The sequence below is a fragment of the Aplidium turbinatum genome, chromosome 2 (assembly GCF_918807975.1).
Source record: "Aplidium turbinatum chromosome 2, kaAplTurb1.1, whole genome shotgun sequence".
Classification (NCBI taxonomy): domain Eukaryota; kingdom Metazoa; phylum Chordata; class Ascidiacea; order Aplousobranchia; family Polyclinidae; genus Aplidium; species Aplidium turbinatum.
In genome coordinates this window covers 44013776-44035321 of record NC_137473.1, presented here as the reverse complement: position 1 = coordinate 44035321, position 21546 = coordinate 44013776, and the positions used below count along the sequence as shown (strand labels likewise).

Genomic DNA, 21546 nt, shown 5'->3' with positions numbered 1-21546 from the left:
CGATTGACGTTTTATAACTGATTGTTAATACTTACCTTTACAAAGTCGGATTCCCAGAGCTTGTAATAAAAACAAAAAAGCGAAACCGTTTTGAGATTGAGAAACGCATTCAGGTTGCATTGTCTAAAACTTAACCACAGTTTAGTTTAAGGAACGGAACAGCAGCCTTCTCTTTAAACATGTTCCGTGTTTGTGTATGTGATCTTTTTCGTATTTCCTTTGCTTTCACATACTAGGCTACAATTTTTTTTTTCTTGGACGTTTAAGTCTCGCATGTGTCGTTTAAAACCCTTTATTTCAATAAAACTTTCAGCAGCTATCATGGCATATTCGACATTACAATAAATATGCCTCAGCAATAGGTTATGCGTAGGAATTCTTGGAAAATTTTAGATAGGGGTCCGCAGACCTGATAATTTATTAAAAGCGTCCGTGACTAAAAAATGATTGAAAACAACCGATATAGAGGCAAGAAAAAAATACAGAAAATATTAGGACAATCATGAGATAAAGAAAAGATGTATATCTATCGTGTATAACCCGTATCTTCGAAAATGAACTATGGTCGATTCCGAACAGGTAGCCTACTCCTAGTCTGACCATATTGCACAATAATGTGTGACATAGTATAGAATTTACAAAATAGATTTTGTTTAAAAAAGTAAAAATCTCTATCATAAAATGATTCTTAATTTACGATAATAGTATCTTTGAGTTTCTTCCAAACATGGACTATTACCATAAAACAAAAAACGATTTTTAAACATTCGTACCCGAAAGTTTTCGAAAGGCTTGATTGACTTGACGACCTCAAACTTATGGAGCCTGCAATTGCAATTAATCTACTTACTCATTAAATCATAATGAAAACAATTCCCGTATGGAATTGCAAACTTTTCTACAATCATAATAAAAAAACGGAAAAAGGCTTTTTGTTGAAGGGTGTTTTTAGAAAGCGTCAAAAGCTTGTTAAATTTTTTTCTATATACATGTTAATTCCCTAAGTAAAACCTTTATCTTGTTTATTAACTTCGTACATCAAGTGTGAGTTTTGCTGCGTTCGCTTAACGTTTTTGATATTAAAACGCGTTTCACAATCACATAAGTAGGCCTATAAATGTTCTTTGACAGGTGTTGATGAAGCCCCTCTGGTGCTATAGCAGGGCTTCCCGATTGGGGGTGCTCGCACCCCCAGGGGGTGCGAGTAGCTGTTTCTAGGGGTGCGAGAATCCACCGAGGAAAAAGAGCTATAGCCTACCGTAGGCTATATAGAGATGAATTTTTTTTAACGATGGAGGTGGTGCTTATCTCTTAGAGCATTCTATGTTGGCCTATAGGGCACAATGCACAACAACAAGAAAATACAACCCGACAAGTAACAAAAAGGCTGTGGTCCGAACGTCACGTGATTGGTGGAGGGATAATGCAATAATATTGTGTCAGCAATTTGCTCATTGTTGGCAATTTCTTATCATACACATTGGGAAAGAACGCATTTTAAGCGAGAACGAAGTTTTTCACGTTATTTATAGACTGTGGATTGACTTACGAAAAGGAAAGTGTCAGCTACTGGTTGAACGGATAATTTCGTAAAGGCAGGAGAAAGGTCATAGATCTTGATTAACGTCATTGTGTTCTCAGTTTGTGTTATTTCATTATTTATCTGATTTTGCATTTTGTGCTGTGGCGTAGCCAAGGGGGGTTACAACTCCCCCTTTTGGCACGCGTGTGGCGTCACGACATTGAAAATGATGATTCCAGTCTCTTTATGCTTGAAATTGATGCTTTGAGTCTAAAAGAAAATTGCCTAATTTTAAACAAAACTGCATTAAAAGAGCGAGTTTTGGCAATACCAAACATTCAAACATCTCAGCCAGGAATTAGCAATATGAAAACATAGAGACTTAGCTTTATTTCCGAAAAATGCCGAAGAAAACATGATCTTATCCTTTTGCTATGCCACCTGATAGCACCATTTTACAGAAAATTCATACCCACGTTTTTGTTTAAAATGCTTTCAGAATGCACCAAATTCAAAGTACGTTTTCAAAATTTTCTGGGGGAGTCCCCCCAGCCGCTGGGTGCCGTCTTACACAAACACGCCGTCGGGCTTCGCCCCCCGGTCTTCAAAAAAAACCCTCTCAAAATTCCTGGCTACCTGCTGATTTTGTGTGATCGTGTTGTTGAAGGCTGTCCTTTTTCCTATTTATTAGCCATATAAAGGACGGTGAGCTGCTTTTCTGCGTGGTCTTCGTACATATTTTGAATTATTTCTCAGAAACACTCCGCTTCAAAACAGGGGGTGCGAGATTGGCTTCATCAATCCCATGGGGTGCGGGGTGATAAACGAATCGGGAAGCCCTGTGCTATAGGAATGGAAAGCGATACATTTAACAAACAGTTAAGCAGTTAGGCTACGAAGTTTATCGCTTGTCATTTTATTTTGAACACAATCCGACGAACGTCAGTTGAAGTATGGTTGCTGAAGCCTGAAGACAAATAAACAACGAAGACTATATGGTTCAAACTAATTTTAAGTGTTTAAATTTAGTCAAATAAATAATTCATTTACTTACGAATTTATTGGTTTACACAACTAATTATATACCACACTTACTACAGTTAGAAGATAAAAGTGACCTTTCTTTATGGAATCCGTTGAGGAATCTTCAAAAGAGGGATCAGTAGAAATGGAGCCGGATATGCTGTGCTGTTTTTCTGATGTTGTGTTTGTCTTGGTTTGTTTCGCTATCTTACTGCTTTTTGTTTTTGCTGATTTAATGCTCCCTTTCCTGCTTCCAGAAGTATCTGATGATTTGCTTTCGTCAGGCGTACGTGGTGCATTCAACAATGCTGCTATAAGATCGTCCTTGGCTCTCAAGTCCCGCAACACTGTTCGCAGTTCTCCATCTTTTTCGATCAGATCTTCAGTTTTTTTTCTGTTGAACACACGAACGTGCATATGAATTTAATCATCTGAAAAGTGCATTGCATTGCTCTCCATTCTGTAAAATATTAGCCTCAAAACGATGCTTGACCAACTAAAACGAGCAGAGCAAATCAAAACATCGGTCACTGAATTTTTCAACAATTTAAATTTGATTGAGGCTTAAGCTAACTTTTTTAGAGGTGTAACTTGACTCACTTTTTAATCCACAAAAACATTTGATCACTTTGCAAAACAAGAGTAGCGATAGGACAAATAAGACGAGTTATAACAAAATTTCCGAATGGAAGAAACAAATCACAAAAAAAAATGGGTAAGAATGAAGCGAAGAGAAAGAAGCACTTCTAACATAGCCTACATTTGCATGACATAGATGTGCTTTTATCTTCTGTATTTTGTTAATTCTAATCTTTATCTCTAGTTTACAATTGTCAACAATTCTGATCACTTCTATTGTAAATGCGACGTTATAGCAACTAGTGCAACTGTACTGTCAGCGTATAGAACTTTTAATGCCAGTAGCTTTGTTGGTATCTCCTAAATTCAAGTGTTCTATTGTTATTGCAGCCAAATATTATATCCACTACAGTGAACATCACATAACATGGCATATATTCGTGTCAGACGTACAAGGAAATTAACCGACAAAGCTGTAATGAAAATCAATAAACAATGTGTCATGAAAGATCATATGAACAACTACAGAATTTGTAACATCTATTTAATATTAGGCTACTGTATGGTTTTAATTTACTGCATTTTATCTGATGCGCTGGTTACATGGTTGTTACAACAATTTTTTTCAACTAATTTGTTTACGAATTTTTTACTTTGTTATCAATCATTTGCTAATAATACAACTAAATAAATTTCTCACAAAGTTATAGATACAAAATATTCTTTCCTAATTGGAAAAAAAGTTGGCAAATGACAAGACAAATTACACTTACTTCAGATCGGCTTCGTACTCTTGAGCGATGCTCTGAGTCAGCCTCACTTTCTTTTTTGCCTCTTTTAATGACTCCTCGTACAACTTTATTCTTTCTTCTGCCTCAAACACCGCAAATTTTTCTTTGTCCGCTGTCTCATGTTGATTTTTCGTCAACGACTTCAGTTGTTTTTGAAGTTCGTCGATTCGAGTGTTCTGCTTTTTGGACGCATCCTTCCACCTTTTAACCTTTCCTTTGTCTTCAGTTCCCTTAACTTCTTCAACGCGGACATCTTTTTTCGTTTTCAACATCATCTCCGTCAACCGATTTTGCAAATCATTGATCTGCAACGTCAAATATATAGGACGTCAACATTTCAACAGAAGGTGGCTCAAAGCACATCAACATCCAGTTACTCTATAGGCTAGTTCAGGGGGGGTGGGCAACACGTCGATTGCGATCGACCGGTCGATTGCTAAGGCTCAGCAAGTCAATCGCGTCGGATTTTGTATGGACATGACAAGATTCTTAGCAACGCGTTTTTTAATCAATAGTGTAGTTCTGGGGGAAAATTGTAGATCAATTCAAACAACTTATTTGGTTAGATAAATTTAATCAGGCTTCAGTTAGGTATAGAAACAAAAATACTTGTCATGCACGCCAATTGAAACACATTATCATGTAATTAGGCTAAAAAACAGGTGCCTTGGCAAAGAATTAGCTCAGTAACATTCCAGTTTGACTACTGCTTGCGTTATAAAAAGAAACTGGTTATTTTTACAGGGTTTGTTACGTGCTTTTATTGTAGCCTAACCTATAGCTTTTACTAAATTAACTGAAACATGAACATAGCCAGCTGCTCAGTGCTGACGATGGTCTGAGGCAAGCCTACTAGACACTCGTTGGGAGGATCGTCTCACCAACGATGCGATTCTCGATCGCGCTAGATTGCCCGGTCTAAAAGCCATCACATCGCAACACCACTTCCTCTGGGTAGGACATTCCGTGCGGATTTTAAATCCGCCACTGCGGATGGATTCAACGAGGCTTTCTCGAATAATGCTCTATGGGGAACTGAAGACCAGGAAAATACCACTTGGAAGATTATAAATTCGATATAAAGGTCAGCTAAAAGTGTCCTTGAACCAAGTAACAACTTTCCAGTGACAGATTATTTGAGAAAGAAAACTAGGGATGGTACAAAATTTTTCAAAAGAAAAGGGATAAAACAAGCTCAGGACAAAAAATCACTAGAAATGAAAAGCTAAAAAAACACGTTCCTCACGCTCCATTTACAATATAATTTTTGCCCACATCTATGCCATCACCCACCATCTAAAGTCACGTCCGACAGCTTGAAGACAAAACCAATGCTCGGAAACGATAGGCTTAAGCCGACGAAGAAGGATGACTACAGTAAATGCGTGATAAACATAAAACCATTTATAGTAAAGGTGTTACAGGAAAAAAGTTGCTTAATGACTAATGGGTCATAACCGATTGGTCGATCGTTAGTAATTAAGAAAATTTCTAGTTGATTGCAATCGATGAGAAGTTTGCCACCCCTGGGCTAGTCTTTACATACATTTGAAACGTAGTCGATTTGAAACTATAGAAAGTCAATAATTTCAAGAAAATCTAATCTACCATAGAATGTGTCAAGTGACAACATTTTTTTACTGTAGGCCTATGACTAGAAAAAAAATTAAATATGTGTTTGAAAGTTAATTTTAATTTGCTTGGAAAATGTAATTTGAAAATTTGAAACGTAATTGATATATAGTTTTTTTATGCAAAAATAAATCGTTTTAAGAAAAAATTATTTTTTAATTTAACCTCCTTATTAAAGTAATGCAACTGATTTTTTCATACATAGGTTTCAAACTTCAAATTTGTGAAAATATTTTTAGTATTATAATTTAGGCTACTGCAACCATATAATTACAATATCATCCTTTTTTGATACTGCTTCCGAAAGAGTTTCTGTAGTAATTTCTAAAGTTTTTTTTTCTTTTGATAACTTTGAGTTTTTGTTTTGGACCGTATTCAATTTTTCTCTCCAATTCTTTGCTTCTTTGTGCAAATGTTCCTCCTTGCTGCGAGCCCCAGACAAATCCATTCTGCATTTTTGTAACTCGTTATCTTTCAGAATAATCTGCAATGCAAATGTGCATGAAGTGGAGTTACAAAGCTGACTATAGATAATTAGGATGTTTTTAATAACATGGCATCAGGTTATACGCACTTAAAATATTGGAATAAGTTTTGTTTTGTTCTTAGAGCATGAAGAAAAACGACTTTTATGAGATCACAAAAGAAAGGAAAACTAAAATAAAGGAATCGTACTTCATGATAATAAAACTACAGCATGTGCAGCTACTGAAGATTGCTTCTTCAATGAAATCAATCAAATGTTTTCACAGTTGGTGATGGTTAGTTTGATTTTTAAATATTTTGCTTGTGAGAATAAAGCTCACTTTGACGTGGTGCAGATGTGAAAACGCCAGAGCACTTCAGTAGAATGCAAAGTATCATTGTAAGCAGGAAGTTACCAGTCTTTGCAACAAATTGAGTTTCGTTTTTAACAGCATGATCGTTGCTTACTACACAATCTGGATATTAACGATCTGTTTTAGCTTGATACATGCTGCTGCTGCACCGTGTCGAAAGGGAAAAACTACGTCATCTAATCTATTAATCAACTGATTCAACAAAATTTCACAGCAATAACGCCTAACAACACGGATACTCAACAGACAGCAGCTTCATGCCAAACAAAAGAGCCGCAAAAAAACAACGACTCACTGACTTCAACACCATTCGTTATAGCACATGACTAGGGAACTGTGTTCCGAAAGCTAGTGAAAATTCGCTATTACAACAACGAACTCCTAGCATCAGGCTAAAACATGTCGTTAATATCTATATTGCGAAGCTACAAGTTTCTATAAGCGTCAACCTTTGGATTTTCATCAAACGAGCTATACACCTACATGGAAGACTTGCCAAAAAACGTCCAATGATCTGATTTATACAAAGCTCTATCTATCTCAAGAATCGTCCCGAAAACTAAAGTCAATACACTCCTATGTACCAGCTACGCTTCAACTGGCATATTCGTCAAAAGGTCTTGATACTAGGCCAACACACTCGATGAAACCTATCTGGAATGGGCATAGTGCACAATTGACATTACATAAGTTTGCGGTTAGATGAAGTACCGTCAAAGTGTGGGATGCATCAATGGCCCTATTTCTGTCAAATAGGTTTGACTCAACCGAGACAGGTTGTGTGCAGTTTTTACTCCGATATGCACAAATGAGGTTTGGATCCTTATCTGAACGGACGCAATATTATCTATTAGTCATCTGTTAATGCACTGCACTGAACAACTCCATAGAAGCAAAAAACTTTCTCCTGCCAAAGACGAAGATATAAACATGGTGAACATCCAGTCAAAATTCCAAACAAGCCGCATCGACAGAATTCGCCATCTCTTTCGTATATCGTATAAAAGACGCCACCGAAATCTGGCACGAATGGGCCATGTTTAATTTGAGCTACAAGATGAAGCACATCAATCTTCCCTTGTTTTCCAATAGCGTTCCGCATGCCCCAAATCCAAACGAAATGTGCGGAAATCTTCAAGTCCTTTTGCAGACTCAAAAGCTTGAAATACGACTGGGAAAGCATTTCCTATAAACCCATTTCCGTTCATCTGAAAACCCAAAATGAAAAGAAGATGCAAAAGATTGAAAAACATACATAAATAGATTCCTTGGAAGGAGATTCTTCTAAGAAAGAAGGAAAAAATCAAATTCCTCTTCCCACCTTATCTACTCCCCAAGTCCTTTTAGATAGCTCATGGAGGATAAAAATGGGGAAAACAATACAATCCGGTAGAATCATAAATTGCAAATTCTGCAGAAAACCTGATGACAATGTGGCCCACATCCTCACCGAGTGCTCCTTTGCACTAGGAATGTGGGAGCGCTTGAAACAACAATACTCTGAATTAACCAACGAAGATGTCAAAATAACAAAGAAAATGATCTTATACAATTAATTCCCCGGCGGATAAAAAAAGAACCCAATGCTTTTGATCATAGTAAATGTCGCCAAGCAATCATCCGAAAGAAGATATCTCTGAATATTGGCAACACGTACATTATGGATCACAAAACGGTTCACAATCCAAGCCATGTAGGATTGTGGGTGATCATGACAAAAAAAGGACATAGCATTCTTTTGTCATCTGACATTTCCCTTAACCTTCTAAACCTCCTCCTTCGATCAGAAGAAGAACCAATTGACACTCTCTCTTCAACCGCCCCTCTCAGTTGTCCTTAAGGATAGTGAGGACTGATTGCAGCAGCGGGTCTCACTAGCTCAATACGGCGTAGGACATCTTTTAAAAACTTTATACAGCCAAGGGCGTAACAAGCCATCTTTAACCCGTCCCTCTCACTCATCTGAAACGGCCTGATGCGGGAAGAATGTTTGCAGCGGGGAAATCTTTAACCGACTCTCTCCGTCGTCTCACTTGCCTGGGTTAACAAGATTGCAGCGGTCCATCCAAAAAAGACTCTGAGATCAGAGAAAGCTACCCTTCCTCTGGACACCCCTCTCTGGCATCTCCACCAAATTAAATGTCGGACTACAGTGGCCCTTTTCCACACACCTTTAATCTTCTTCAAGCGGGCATCAAGAAAAAGCACACACACAAACAAATTCAAATTAAATTAACATCAATTCTCTTCCAAAACTCGCTAATTCTCGAGCATTATCCACCATTTCCTTGTCTGCTCCGACATCGGCAAAAAGAAATTCGAGATAGGTAGATAAGCTTGAGGCAGCCAATAAACATCATTTTATGTACCCACAGATTGCCATCTACGATAGTGGATTTTTTCGGTCAGAGTAATTAAGTCTCTCGCCTCCCTTGTAGGTATCTTTCATGTAAGTATGGTGTGCTTGCTGAGTGCTTGGGTGTGTGGACGGCTCCCGGAGCGGCCGCTTTAATTATGAGTCAGGTAACAATACCATTTTATATGGAAAGCTGTAAATCTGCAAGGTGTAGTGGTATCCATCTTGAACTCTTAGCGTTGCGCGAAAAATGAAACAAAATGCACTGCACGAAATAGCAACAATTCATCAAAAATTAAACATACAGTAGTTTCTTTCATTCGAAATAAGACTTCAATAATAAGATTCCAATGAAAGCGATGTACTCAGTTTCTACTGAGGTAAGTAGCCTAAATTAATAATAAAACTATTACTCACTTCACTTGATCGTATCCCCAGCAAACTAATGATCATTTTAAAAAGGTAAAGAGCTCGCCGCACGGACAGTCTAGTCGAACGTTTCAATATTTTTAACTCGTGAACTGATATCATGATATCTCTTATCTCTTTTCCAACTTCCTGGGAAAATAAAAATGTGAACAATGTAACGCATTTAAAAAGAGTATGAGTTGCAAAGTTTCAAAATAACCATGGTATGGCTGTTTTCTGAGGAAGCTTCTTTAGAGTTTTTGTGTTTGCAGCACCACGACTGGAGCAAGGTTGATGGTAGTTCAAAGTTTTTGTTTACAGTTGAAGTCATGATGGTAAAGAGTATTTTAAATTATTAAACAAAACTTTTTCACTGATAAATAATGTTTTTGCTTTTTATGTTATAAAAAGATTTAGCAAACGTTTTTGGCTTTGCATATAGCCAGGGTTGACATACTGTCCTTATTTCTAAGATTTGTCCTTATTTTAAAGACAATATCTTAGAAAAATTAATTGTCTTTATTTCTAAAAAACGTCCTTGTTTTTGACATGAGTCCTTATTTTGTCTTATTTTTAACAATTACAAATCTTCTATCTTTTTTTGGGAATATATTAATGAGTGGTATTGATTTGAGGAGCATCCAACATTCCAACACAAATCAACTGGACCCTGCTAAGAGATCAAACAATTGAGTATTAGAAAGTTAAGGGGTTAGCGCGGGTTAGCGAAACAAATTGACCCGCCAATGGCGAAGCATGAGTTCTTCGATGAGGTCTCGGCTGTCATTGCTCTGTTCAAGAAGATTCCAAATGTTGTGTTCCTCAAAGATGAACCTGAGGACAAGTGGATGAAGATATTTACTAGAGACAAATTTTTCTGTTGCTCTGCAAGCTGGTTAGCGTCATCGTCTTTCTTCCGGTCAGTAATGCGTTTGTGGAGCAGGTGTTTTCTCTTGCTTCGGTTCAGTGAACCAAGAAAAGAAACAGACTTAGTGAAATGACAGTTAAATCTCTGCTACATGTAAAGGCTTGAGCTGTCATGAGATGCAGGAAGTATTTTCTACGAACAAGGAGTTGCTGGAACAGATCGTTTCTGGCAAAAACTATCGCCTTTGATATATCATAGCTCGTATAAGTGCAAAGATTTGTTCAAAAACGTTTGTTTCGTTTCGTATGAAAAATTTAATTTTTAGTTTGTCCTTATTTTGAGGTCTATGTCGATGACGCCCCTGCATATAGCCCTTATCAAGCCTTTAAAACAAAAATTAATTTATATCGTATGAGAAATACCAAAGATAGTATAACAACAAAATAAGGTCTAATTCTAAAATTTCAGATACTGTTTATTTTTCTCAAATACAAAATTATAACTGATGAGATTACGCGCACAACTGTTTAATTTTGTGTTGTTGTTAAGTTATGTCGGTTTTTGTTAAAAAGCAACTTCTCTACCAAAATTATGTTTTGCTTTATTCATGTATCCATCCCAGTCAAAAAACGTTTTTACAAAAAAAACGTGTATTTACAAAACTTTGAATTTTGTCTGGGGATATATACAAAACTACAATTGCTGAAGTTTTGTGCCACGGTATTTAAAATAACTTGGTAAACTTGTAGTTGTAACCTATTTTTAAAAAAAAGGGGGTACGCCGATCTAAATAAAAAAAAACGTCTAATAATTTACTCAGGATCTGCAATTTTTTTAGCCGAAAATTGCTTCAGAAACGTATAATTTTTTTTTCTAAGATGCTGAAATCCTGTTTCTACTATAGGTCTCACTTTAACGCTGCAATGACTAAGGTCCTCTATAACAACACAGGCTACCAAGCAAAGCTGTAGCTTCTACATAAGCTGAATACGTTTTCGATATAAATGAAAAAAAAGAATCATAAAATAGAACTATAAATAATAAATAACCAAGTAATTAAAATATTGTTTGAGAATTTGTGATTCAATTTAGTGTCGATCGCAAGTCATTAAAATATTCGCTAAGGTACCACAACGCAATATCTAAAAAAAAAATTGACAGCTAGGCTATTGTGTATAATTTAAGGGAGACTAAAGTAAATTAACCAATTTTTTTTCACCAATTGAAAAACCAAATAAAGTCACCTTAGGTATGATTGAAACACAAATCATAACTTCAAACCTGCCAACTGTTGGAAATTTCTAACAATAATTTTTGTTCTCCTTCATCGACTTCATCGGGATTTGCCTTAAGCGAATCCATGTCTATAAAGAAAAGTTCTTAGTTACAATATTTGCTTGCATCATACCGGATTTAAAAAAAACATATTCAAAAGAACGACACGTTCTGGATGTAAACTTTGAAATGATGAAATGTTAAGACCAAGCATTGTTATTTAAGTCCAGCGTATCCTAACAAATAAATTCAAGTATGTAACAAAAATGATTTTAGCATAGGCTAACACACAAAAGTAAAATGACTGACATCTCACCGCTTGGCAATTTGGTAGGGAGAAAAAGATGCTTCATTTTGTCTGCTCTATTGCCTTGTGGGACTGCATCACATTCCCTACTTGCTTTTCGAACCTTTTCGTTTAAATGTGCTTTGGTTTTTGAATGCAAGCGACTACGAAAAAAATTGTAAGGTTAGGCTATAGACAGAAATTACAGGTGACATTTTTTTATGGCAACTAATGTTTCACTTGCAGTTTCACTCAGTGGTTGCGAAATGATTAGACTTGGAATATTGTACAATTGCTTAGTTGGCAAAGCTTACTAGCCTATTATAGTCAGATCTAGTAAAATCAAACTTGAGTGAAAGTTGATTAGTTTTTGGACTTGACTACAGTCTGTCACAGCATCTAGTGTTTTTCATCTGGATAGTTGAATTGTCCACCCCGATAGCTTGCTCAGTTAGTTGAGAGCTTGACTTTACTAACCAAGAAACTGAAAGATCAAGCGGCGTTGATTCGACTCTCGGTGTGAGCACTTGAGCAATGCACTTCAAGGTCAGCTCTCCATTTTGCCGCACCTAATGAATGGAGCAGCTCATATAGACAACGACTCTTCAACAATCGGAAACTTCACGCTGTTGAACTCGCTGACCGAGCCTGCGTCAGTTGATCAAAGTCTTACAAGTAGGCTGTCGTGAAGTTCTGTTCTGTTGCTTAAAGCTTTGTGTTGATTGCAGCGGCGCCGCTGACGTGTAAGGTCGCGTCTTCCTTTACACCTTTGTTGAGTTACCATTAACACGCTGCTTGGGGAAACCAGCTCAGTGGCCGAGTGGTTTCGCCTTCGGCTCTGGTGCTGGTAGATCTGAGATCGATTCCAGGTCGGGTCAAACCGAAGACTTTAAAAACGGTACCGATTGTGTTCTATCCTGCATAGCGCAGTAAGAATGAGTCGGGTAATAATGTGATAACATCGTAAACCTGATATAAATTAAAAAAAAGAGCCCTGTCGCTAAAAGACCTTAGCTGTTGTAGAGCGACAATAAATAAAACCATAACATTATTATTACGCTGCTTGGGTTGAAGTAGGGTGGTGCTAGTATAGTTTTCTGTTGCTGTTACGTGAAGGTATATTTATGTTCTGCTATGTTTTTTAGACGCAGTGCCTATTTAGTTTATTAAAGCCATTAAATGGTGTCATCTACTTTTGTTACTTAATTCTATTCGTTACAATTTAATAAACTACATAGAAATCGAAGCTAGAAGAGTTGATAGAAAGTGCAAGTCCTGAAAGCAATCGGAGATGGCCAATAATAACTGGAAATGTCTTCAACCAGAAAAGCTATCCGTAGATCCAAATTCACCAACAGCAGAAGACGATTGGAAGTTTTGGTTCAAGACTTTTACAAACTTTGTGGAAGCCATGCCTCGTGCTGAAGGAGAGGAACCAGCCAACAAGCTCAACATATTGACAGCTTTCCTTACTGCTAACACTTACAAAACTGTGTCTGAAGCCGACAATTTTGACGATGCAATAACAGCTCTCAAAAACTTGTACGTCAAGCCAAGGAACGAGATCTATTTGCGACATCTGCTTGCTACTGCACAACAAAAAGACGGTGAGTCAATTGACGAATTTGTTTCACGTCTAAATAATCTGAGCCGAAATTGCAACTTTGTCCCCGTCAATGCAGTAGCTTATAGAGACGACATGAAAAGAGACTCCTTAATCAGTGGGATTTCGTCCACACTCATAAGAGAGCGTCTTCTCGAAAATCAGACTTTAACTTTTGATCAAGCTTACGCCAAGGCTCGAGCTCTAGAATTGGCAAAAAGCACGTCCGAAACGTATTCTCACCACAACATGTGTGCTGTGCAAAGTTGTTCAACTGAGCTGCCGACAGTTCGACATGAGTACACTCAAAGTAAAAGCGATGATTCGTCCAGCCAGGATCGCACAACCGCAGCAATAAGACAAACTAAAAAACACTGCACCTGACACCTTCTCTAGAGCAACATCGGCATCTGTGACAACAACATCAGAAGCCGCTTTAAAATTGCTACATGAATCACTTTGCCATCCTGGTATTACACGATTGTGGCATTATATAAAAACGAAAAACCTTCCTTATTCTTTGGAAGCCGTGAAAGCCGTCGCAATGCAATGCAAAGACTGCGCCGAAATTAAAGCAGCTTTTTATAAGCCCAAAGAGCAACAACACCTCATCAAAGCAACCCAACCTTTCGAAAGAATCAGTATGGATTTTAAAGGTCCTGTAGCATCTGCCACCAAGAACAGATACTTGTTGGTGATCGTGGACGAATTTTCTAGATTTCCCTTTGTATATCCGTGTGCCGACATGAAGGCATCTACTGTTATCGAAAAATTATGTGATTTATTTTCCGTGTTTGGATTTCCGTCGTATGTCCACACCGACCAGGGTGCAAATTTTATGTCGAGCGAACTGAAAGAGTGGCTGCATGGAAAGGGTATTCCGACCAGTCGGTCTACTAGATACAACCCTCGAGGCAATAGCCAAGTGGAACGATATAACGGCATAGTGTGGAAAGCTATTCTTTTGGGACTGCGAGTCAAAAAACTACCCGAGACTATGTGGGAAAACGTGTTACCCGATGTATTACATTCGTTACGTTCACTTTTATGTACTGCTACAAACTGCACTCCCCACGAGCGTATGTTTTATCATTCTCGTAAGTCTTCAAGTGGGGTATCGATGCCTGCCTGGCTAAAACCAGGACCGGTGTATGTAAAACGTCATGTACGAAACAAGAGCGACTTATTTGTTGAAGATGCCGAGCTTATTGAAGCTAACCCCCAATACGCTCACGTACGCCTCAATGATGGACGTGAAACTACTGTATCATTGCGTGACTTAGCACCTAATCCTAAACAGATTACCACCACTCATGATGACGAAACGCTAACGGAGCCATTAGAAATTGATTTTGGAATGTTGGAATCAGCTCAACCTCGCTTGGATCCTGCTCTAATTTTACAAAATGTCGAATCTTCAGAAGCTGGACCTACCAATCCTGAACAAAACTCATCGTTACGTCGCTCCACACGAACACGCCGTCCTGTTGTGCGCTATGGCTTGATACGTGACTTAGTTTTTGCAATTTATGTATTTATTTACTGGGTTTGGCTTGAATCCTTGTACTTGTTATAATGCCGTAATGTAATTTATGTAGTGTCGAGTTTTCCATTTAACCGGGGGTGAATGTCGTGAAGTTCTGTTCTGTTGCTTAAAGGGGACCTGAAATGAAAAATTAAAATTTTTTTGGTGATTCTTTAGTGTTTAAGTATTATATTTTTCAAAAAAATTTTTTGATATGCTTTTTCGTTTGGGAGATATAACCAAATGAAAATCGGCCACCTGATGGCGCTATATGTCTTGTGACGTCATCGGCTGGCAACCAAGTAAACAGCTTCATGCATTTGCCTTAGAAACGTCGCATAGGTCATTGTATATTGAGCATAAACAAGATGTCTGAAACAAGACAAGGATTTCTCTTTGAACCAAAAAGACGGCGACTTGACAGCGAAGAACATCATTCTGATTCGTGCTCTGACAACACCAGTTCAGACAGCAGTTAGATGGAAAATTTACATTGAAAAAAATGCAGGAAAATAATTTGCTTGAACCAAGTGGTTTATATCAACTAAAAGTAGCCTATGTATTCAGAGTTGCCTAATATGCCTTTGCCTACCCTGCCAATGTTTTACTGTCCTACTGACCTGTTTCAAAGTCTTGTTGTTTTCTCGCTTTGCTATTCGATCCAAACGCCCGATCGTGCTCACAGACCTGTACCTAGGTCGATCGAGTTTTGTGGGTACTGTACTGTATTGACAGTGGCTTTCACATATCTTGAAAAATCAAAGACAGAAGAAACAGCTTCAGGGATGAGCAGGTGTTTGGACTTGGTGCCTTGTAGCTCTGCCTGTAGATCGCGTTGGTAATCGTTGTCCAGAAAATGATTGGTGCACACACGGCAGTGCTTGTTTACAGGTTGGTTTTTGAGTTTTATCGCTGAGATCCATTTCTTCAGCTTGTCGTCATTATTCAGAGGTAAACGATGAAAGATTTGACGATTTCCCGGTTAGTACAACCGGGAGCCATACAAGTAGCCACCATTTTAAGGCTGTAAAAACTCCCTTAGCACAAAATTGTTCGCTGTTTCGGTAGCCTACGCGATTTGTTCCTTGTGTTTGTACGCAAAGCAATAGACCTTGGATGCCGCTTTGCCAGCCAATGACGTCATCAAAAATTTTGACCAATCAGAATCATTCAATTCAAAAAAGGCTTTTTTAGGTTTTTTAATTAATGGTAACACAAAAAATAAAAAAATTGTTGAAAAACGTTTTATTGGCAGTAGTTCATCATCAACAGTATCATAGCCGATGCGGCCTTTGATGAACTAGATGCTCAGTTCGTAAATTTTTCCAGTGTTCCCTTTGTCGCGCAGTGTCCCAAAGTGTTCTTGGTTGGCTGATTGATGTATTGAAATTGGATATAAATGTTGTTCTTTGTCTGCCACGAGCACGTTTCCCGAGAAGGCGGCCGCTTAGACAGAGATTTTCGAAATCTTCCTTTCTGATAATGTGACCGAGAAATTTGAGTTGCCTTTGAGTTATGTTGTTCAATAGTTCCTTATCTTGATGTACTTGGTTCAAAACTTCTGCATTTGTGATGTGATCAGTATATGAAATCCTGAGCATTCTTCTGTAAAACCACATTTCTGCTGCTTCAATGTTACGCCTAGTTTCTGTGTTGAAAGTCCATGTTTCACAACCATACTGGAGAACAGACCACACTAACACTTTGAGAAGTCGCACCTTCAGAAGAATAGAAAGCTTGCGATCCAATAGAATAGGTCGTAGTCTATTAAAAGCGTCTTTAGCTAGGCCTATTCTTCTTCGTATCTCTTTCTTACATCGTGCGTCCGCTGTTAAGAGAGAACCAAGATAGTTGAAAGAAGACACTTGTTCAATTGTGTTGCCTCCCTGGTGAAGTACAAAGTGGGGTTCAGGACTTTGTTTGGAGATAGTCATGCATTTTGTTTTTTTGTCATTAATTTCAATTCCATATTTTGCACTGATGTCTGAAGTTTTGTTAATTAGTGTTTGTAAACCATCCGGGGATGTCGCTATGAGCACAGTGTCATCAGCATAGCGAATATTGTTTAATGAGATGCCGTTCACTAAAACTCCCTCATCAATACCTTCTATTTCTCTGAGAATCATTTCACTATACAAGTTAAACAGATCTGGTGACATCACACAGCCTTGTCTGACCCCACGTTGAATTTCAAAATATCTAGACAGACCTTCAGGTAGGCGAACTGCAGCTTGTTGTTGGTAATACACATTCTTAATTATGCGCAGGTCCTTGTGATCAACGTTAAGTTTTTTGGCAGTAGTTAAGTTGGCAGTAGTTAAGTTTTTCTATATCTTAAGTTTTTCTATATTTTTTTTTTTTGTGAAAGGGAAACTATAAGTTAAGTTGAGAGAACTATTCAATAAAAAAGGCAGATTTAATTAACACCTTGTGGCAGTTTGCTTATTCCCCTGCGAAGAGATTCTGAAGTGTATTTTGAGAGCTTGGATAAAGCAGATTAACCTACATTTAGTCCAGAAATAGCCTACTGTAGCCTACTATACATTGTAAATTTTAATTCACAGAAGTACGGTAACGAAAACAACATATATTTTTGTTTTACCCACATTATTAAACGTTATTCAGAAACTCCATAAATGGTTGTCGGATAAACATCTAGTGCTAGCAAAGAAATGGTAAGATCGACTAACAATGATTCAACTGATTCAAAGTTTTCATAAATATGGGCGACTGATAGCTTTTAGTTTTCACAGAATCTTTTTCAATTCAAAGATAAAGTTTCCAACAATTAATTAAATTAGCTTAAAAATCTAAATGATCTACAATGATTATAAAATCTTCGTCTTTTGTTTGACAAAACTAGATCGCAATAAATCTTATATCACAAGACACATGAAGCAATAGCGTTTGTGGATCTTACCTTTGTCTTGGTGAAACTGTCGTTGCAGGATCACCCTCAAACAGACTATTTCCAATCGATTTTAGCTTTTTCAAAGTTTCTGCTCTGTGTTTCAATGAAAACATTACTTCTTGAAATGATTTTGTTTCGTTTTTTTCACTTTGATTCATTTTTTTATCAAACAAAGTCGCGGATTCGAAACCACCCTCGGTACCAGTTGTCGTCAACCAGTCCATAATCTCCATAAGTGTTTTATATCTGCTCAAAGTAAAAGATGAAATGAGCATCTACAAGTTTGTTGACTAAGATATTCAGACTGTGAAGTCAGTTGCATTTCTCTCGCGACTATTCGTAACTAAAAAAGACAAATCGATGTTTGAATTAGCCTACCGTACTGTTAAACTGTAAAGGTTTAGAAGCTCTATTATTAGAATAAATTCCCCGTCAGTTCATCCTAAACCTTGCATAGCAAATTTCAAACAGAGAGGAGTTTATGGCAATAATAAATGAAGTTGCATTAATCACCTGCGCTTTGCGCTTTTTTCAATAACTCTCACAATGTCATTGATAGCTTGTTTTGTTTCTTTGGAAGCTTCTCTAGTTCTTTCTTCAGAGTTTCCTCCTATTGGAAAGGATCCTCTCCAACGTGATTCGCCACCCAAAGTTTCAAAAGGGAGGACCTCCGCCGCAAAATCGGCATTAATCAAAAGATCGGTCACTCTTCTGTTTATTTCTTCTAATTGTTCCCGGAGCAGCTGAAAATAGAATAATTACAAGAATATTTACATGTGATTAGCAAAATAGCAAGAATGTACTCCTTAGGTTCCCACACAGCCACTTTATCTGGTCCAGATCTTTACCAGATCGGTTACGCATCTGACTACTTAAGTCTTTACCAGATTTGAGCCAGATAAAGTGGCTGCTTGGGTTACTTGTGTCCAGGGCCATTGAGACGACATTTTGGGCCCCGTACCAATAAGATATGTTGACCCCAAATGATGACATTTTATAATAAAAGCGCAATGTATCCAAAAAATGCGCTGTGGTTTTTGCATATTCCCGACCTCTCGAAAAGGTTTCGAGCTTTTAAAATTATCTCGGGCCTTGGTTCAAAGTACCCTTTGGACCCCTCTGTCAGTGCTACTGCTTGTGTTTTTGGAATCTATAACTCAATCAAGAAATCGCTTTGCAAAACTGATATATTAGCACTTACACGGCGGCGAAGATTGCAATGACATTAACTAATACTGTAAAAATATTGAAACTTGATTCTTTTGCGTATATTATTTTGGCATGTTTACTTTCATATTATACGACTACTTTCATCTTATACTCACTATATTCTACTTTACTATTTTTCGTGTCATCCTAGAATTTAGATAGTAGAACAGTGGTTAGAAGATATCAGCTCTTCAATATTTTTTTTCTCTGGAAGAGTGACTAGTGAATCAGATATTTTTATTTTTGGAGACAACCAACATTTCCTCTTCATCCTTTTCAGTATTCGGATGTTGGTTAATTGGTCAGATCAAGATGAACCAGCATTTTTTCAAAGTAGTACTTCAAAGCACTTCAATGCAAGAATTTTTACTTTAATTCCAAGTTTAACCCTTTTTGAAGTTTTTAGTTATTAAACTGTTTTTGCCATTATTATTCATTTATTCGATTTTGTTTGTGCCTGCTGTGTTGCCATTTTCAACAAATAAATCTTCCAACATCAGGACTGCCTTTATTTAAAGTATGATAGTTAGTTTTTGTGTGGAACTCTTGGCGTCAAAAGTCAAACCTTTTATTATTCCATATAGAATTTAAATAACTTAGCCTGTTTGCATGGGTTTTTAATTTCGCTTTCCACGTATGGTTTGCCTAGTTAGATCAAATACGCTTTGTTTGTAAGCTACAGCTACAGTTTACTGAGCAGTCGTTGAGCGGTGTCTTGATTTTAGTCAACGGGATTGCTTAATTGGAGAAGAACAAATTTTAAAGTGTACAGTATGTGATGTTTCTTGAACAATGCTGGTCCGCCGAAAACCAAAGTATTTTGCGGCAAACTTCATCGGAAAACTTCAGCGAACAGTTTTCTGCTGAAGAAAATAAGAGACTAAGTCTGCTGTCCGCAGTGTGTCAGCCCTTGCACCCTTTCTGAAGCCTGCCAAATGTAGTAGGCCTATTGCAGTGCAAAATGGAAGTTTTGGGGAGTGACACCAAATAGTGGCGATCCTTTTTGCAACCTGGCTTGTGCGGCCAAGAATACTTTGGTTCGGGGCAGGAAAGGCTTCCTATTGTTGTTATTAATAAATTAAAACATTCAGCTTCAGGTCGGCTTCCCGGTTATATAGATGGAAAGCTGCACTCACTGTTTCGGTTTTGTTGAACTTAAGTCACCAGTTTTGAAGTGTTTATGTGTTTTGTCTTCGCTTGAGATGACTGTCTGAAGTGTTTTTCTGACTAAATCATACTAACCATGCCGTGCATGTCTGGAAGCCGACGACGCAGCTAAAAAGTAACACTGTTACGAGTAGTAAGGCAGCTGTTATGTCCAAGAATATTGCTTCGACATTAGCCAATAGATAGCTTTAAAGCAGGGGTTCCCAACCTGGGGGTCATGAGCCTTTTTCAAGGGGGCATTGGAAAAATTTGAAAAATAGTAATTTTTTTAATTTATCATCTCTAAGTCCACTGCAACACTATATAACAAAAGAAATACATAAAAATTTAATAAAACAATAAAAACTATTAATACTACAAAAAGTGCTCAATGCCAAGCAAAAAGGCAAAGTAGAGCGAATTAAATCAAATATAGTTATTACTATCTGAAGCCTTTACAAATTGTTTCACCTAACGGATTATCAGAAGGTCTTTTGTTGCTTGGTTTCCATTGGGACAAATTGATTGAAACTTTGTCGTAACGGATGGAGGTTGTCCTTAGTAATTCTGAGGTTTTTTCTGCAGATTGGATTACGGTTATAATATTTAATATCTTTTCTGGAATTCAGGTTTAGAGGTTTTTTTGCAGATTAAATTACAGTTGTAATATTTAATATCTTCTCAGGAAGTACAGGTTTAGAGGTTTTTTTGGCAGATTAAATTACAATTGTAATATTTAATATCTTTTCAGAATTATCGATCTTTACTGTTTGCATGTTTTTTCATACCTTCTGATGATCCGTTAGGTGAAACAATTTGTAAAGGCTTCAGATAGTAATAACTATATTTGATTTAAAAATTTAATAAAAATACTGCAAAAACAAGCTCAACCATCACATTAACTGCATATGTAATAATTAATGTACTCTCATGTTTATTGTGTGTTGTATTTATATCATTTTATTATTCTAACTACCGGTCAATGTATAAACAAGTTTTTTAATTAAAATGACGTTTCATAATTTTTTTAAAAGGTTGAAAAAAATAGGGGGCCATTGATTTTTCATAATTTTCAAAGAGAGCCACGGTGTAAAAAAAGGTTGAGAATCCCTGCCTTAAAGCATTCTGTGTTGGATCAAAAAGTGACTTGGTCCATCAAACGAGTGACGTCTTAGTCGGCTCATTAATGAAAATCTCTTTCCCGAAAAAATGTCACATTATTATGTATAACTCAGGGGTATGACTTGTCAAATTATCGAATTACAAAACCTACTGCAGCATCTACGACACAAAATTAACGCTGTAATTTCAAATCTTTCTTATTATATCAATTTGTTTAATGTTTCTGAAAACATTATGCTCGTGCAACGGTGCAAACCAGATGATAAAGATATTACGGAAAAAGTTCTCATACCTGCCCTTCTTTGTAGTTTTGAAAATAATTGACTTTGACCTCAAAATTTGCTAAATCCTCTTCATTAAACGGAGAGTTGTTTTTAAAAAACTCCTCTTCTGGAAGAAGGCTCTTTCTTCCTAAATTTAAACCTAGCTTTTGTGCAACTAAAAAACTCAT

At 37.2% G+C, this 21546-nt stretch overlaps 1 protein-coding gene across 1 annotated transcript in view; it reads right to left on the bottom strand.

Annotated features, from left to right (window-relative positions):
• Positions 1-21546, bottom strand: part of LOC145764324 (uncharacterized) — a 46221-nt gene extending 24675 nt beyond the window's left edge. The window contains exons 1-10 of the mRNA XM_082575941.1: positions 21388-21546; positions 18132-18361; positions 17628-17864; positions 11610-11743; positions 11300-11382; positions 9160-9300; positions 5822-6031; positions 3898-4220; positions 2641-2939; positions 774-825 (exon numbers count right to left, since the gene is read on the bottom strand). Of these exons, the coding sequence (XP_082432067.1) occupies positions 774-825; positions 2641-2939; positions 3898-4220; positions 5822-6031; positions 9160-9300; positions 11300-11382; positions 11610-11743; positions 17628-17864; positions 18132-18361; positions 21388-21546 (1868 nt within the window). The remainder of the gene's footprint in view (positions 1-773; positions 826-2640; positions 2940-3897; positions 4221-5821; positions 6032-9159; positions 9301-11299; positions 11383-11609; positions 11744-17627; positions 17865-18131; positions 18362-21387) is intronic.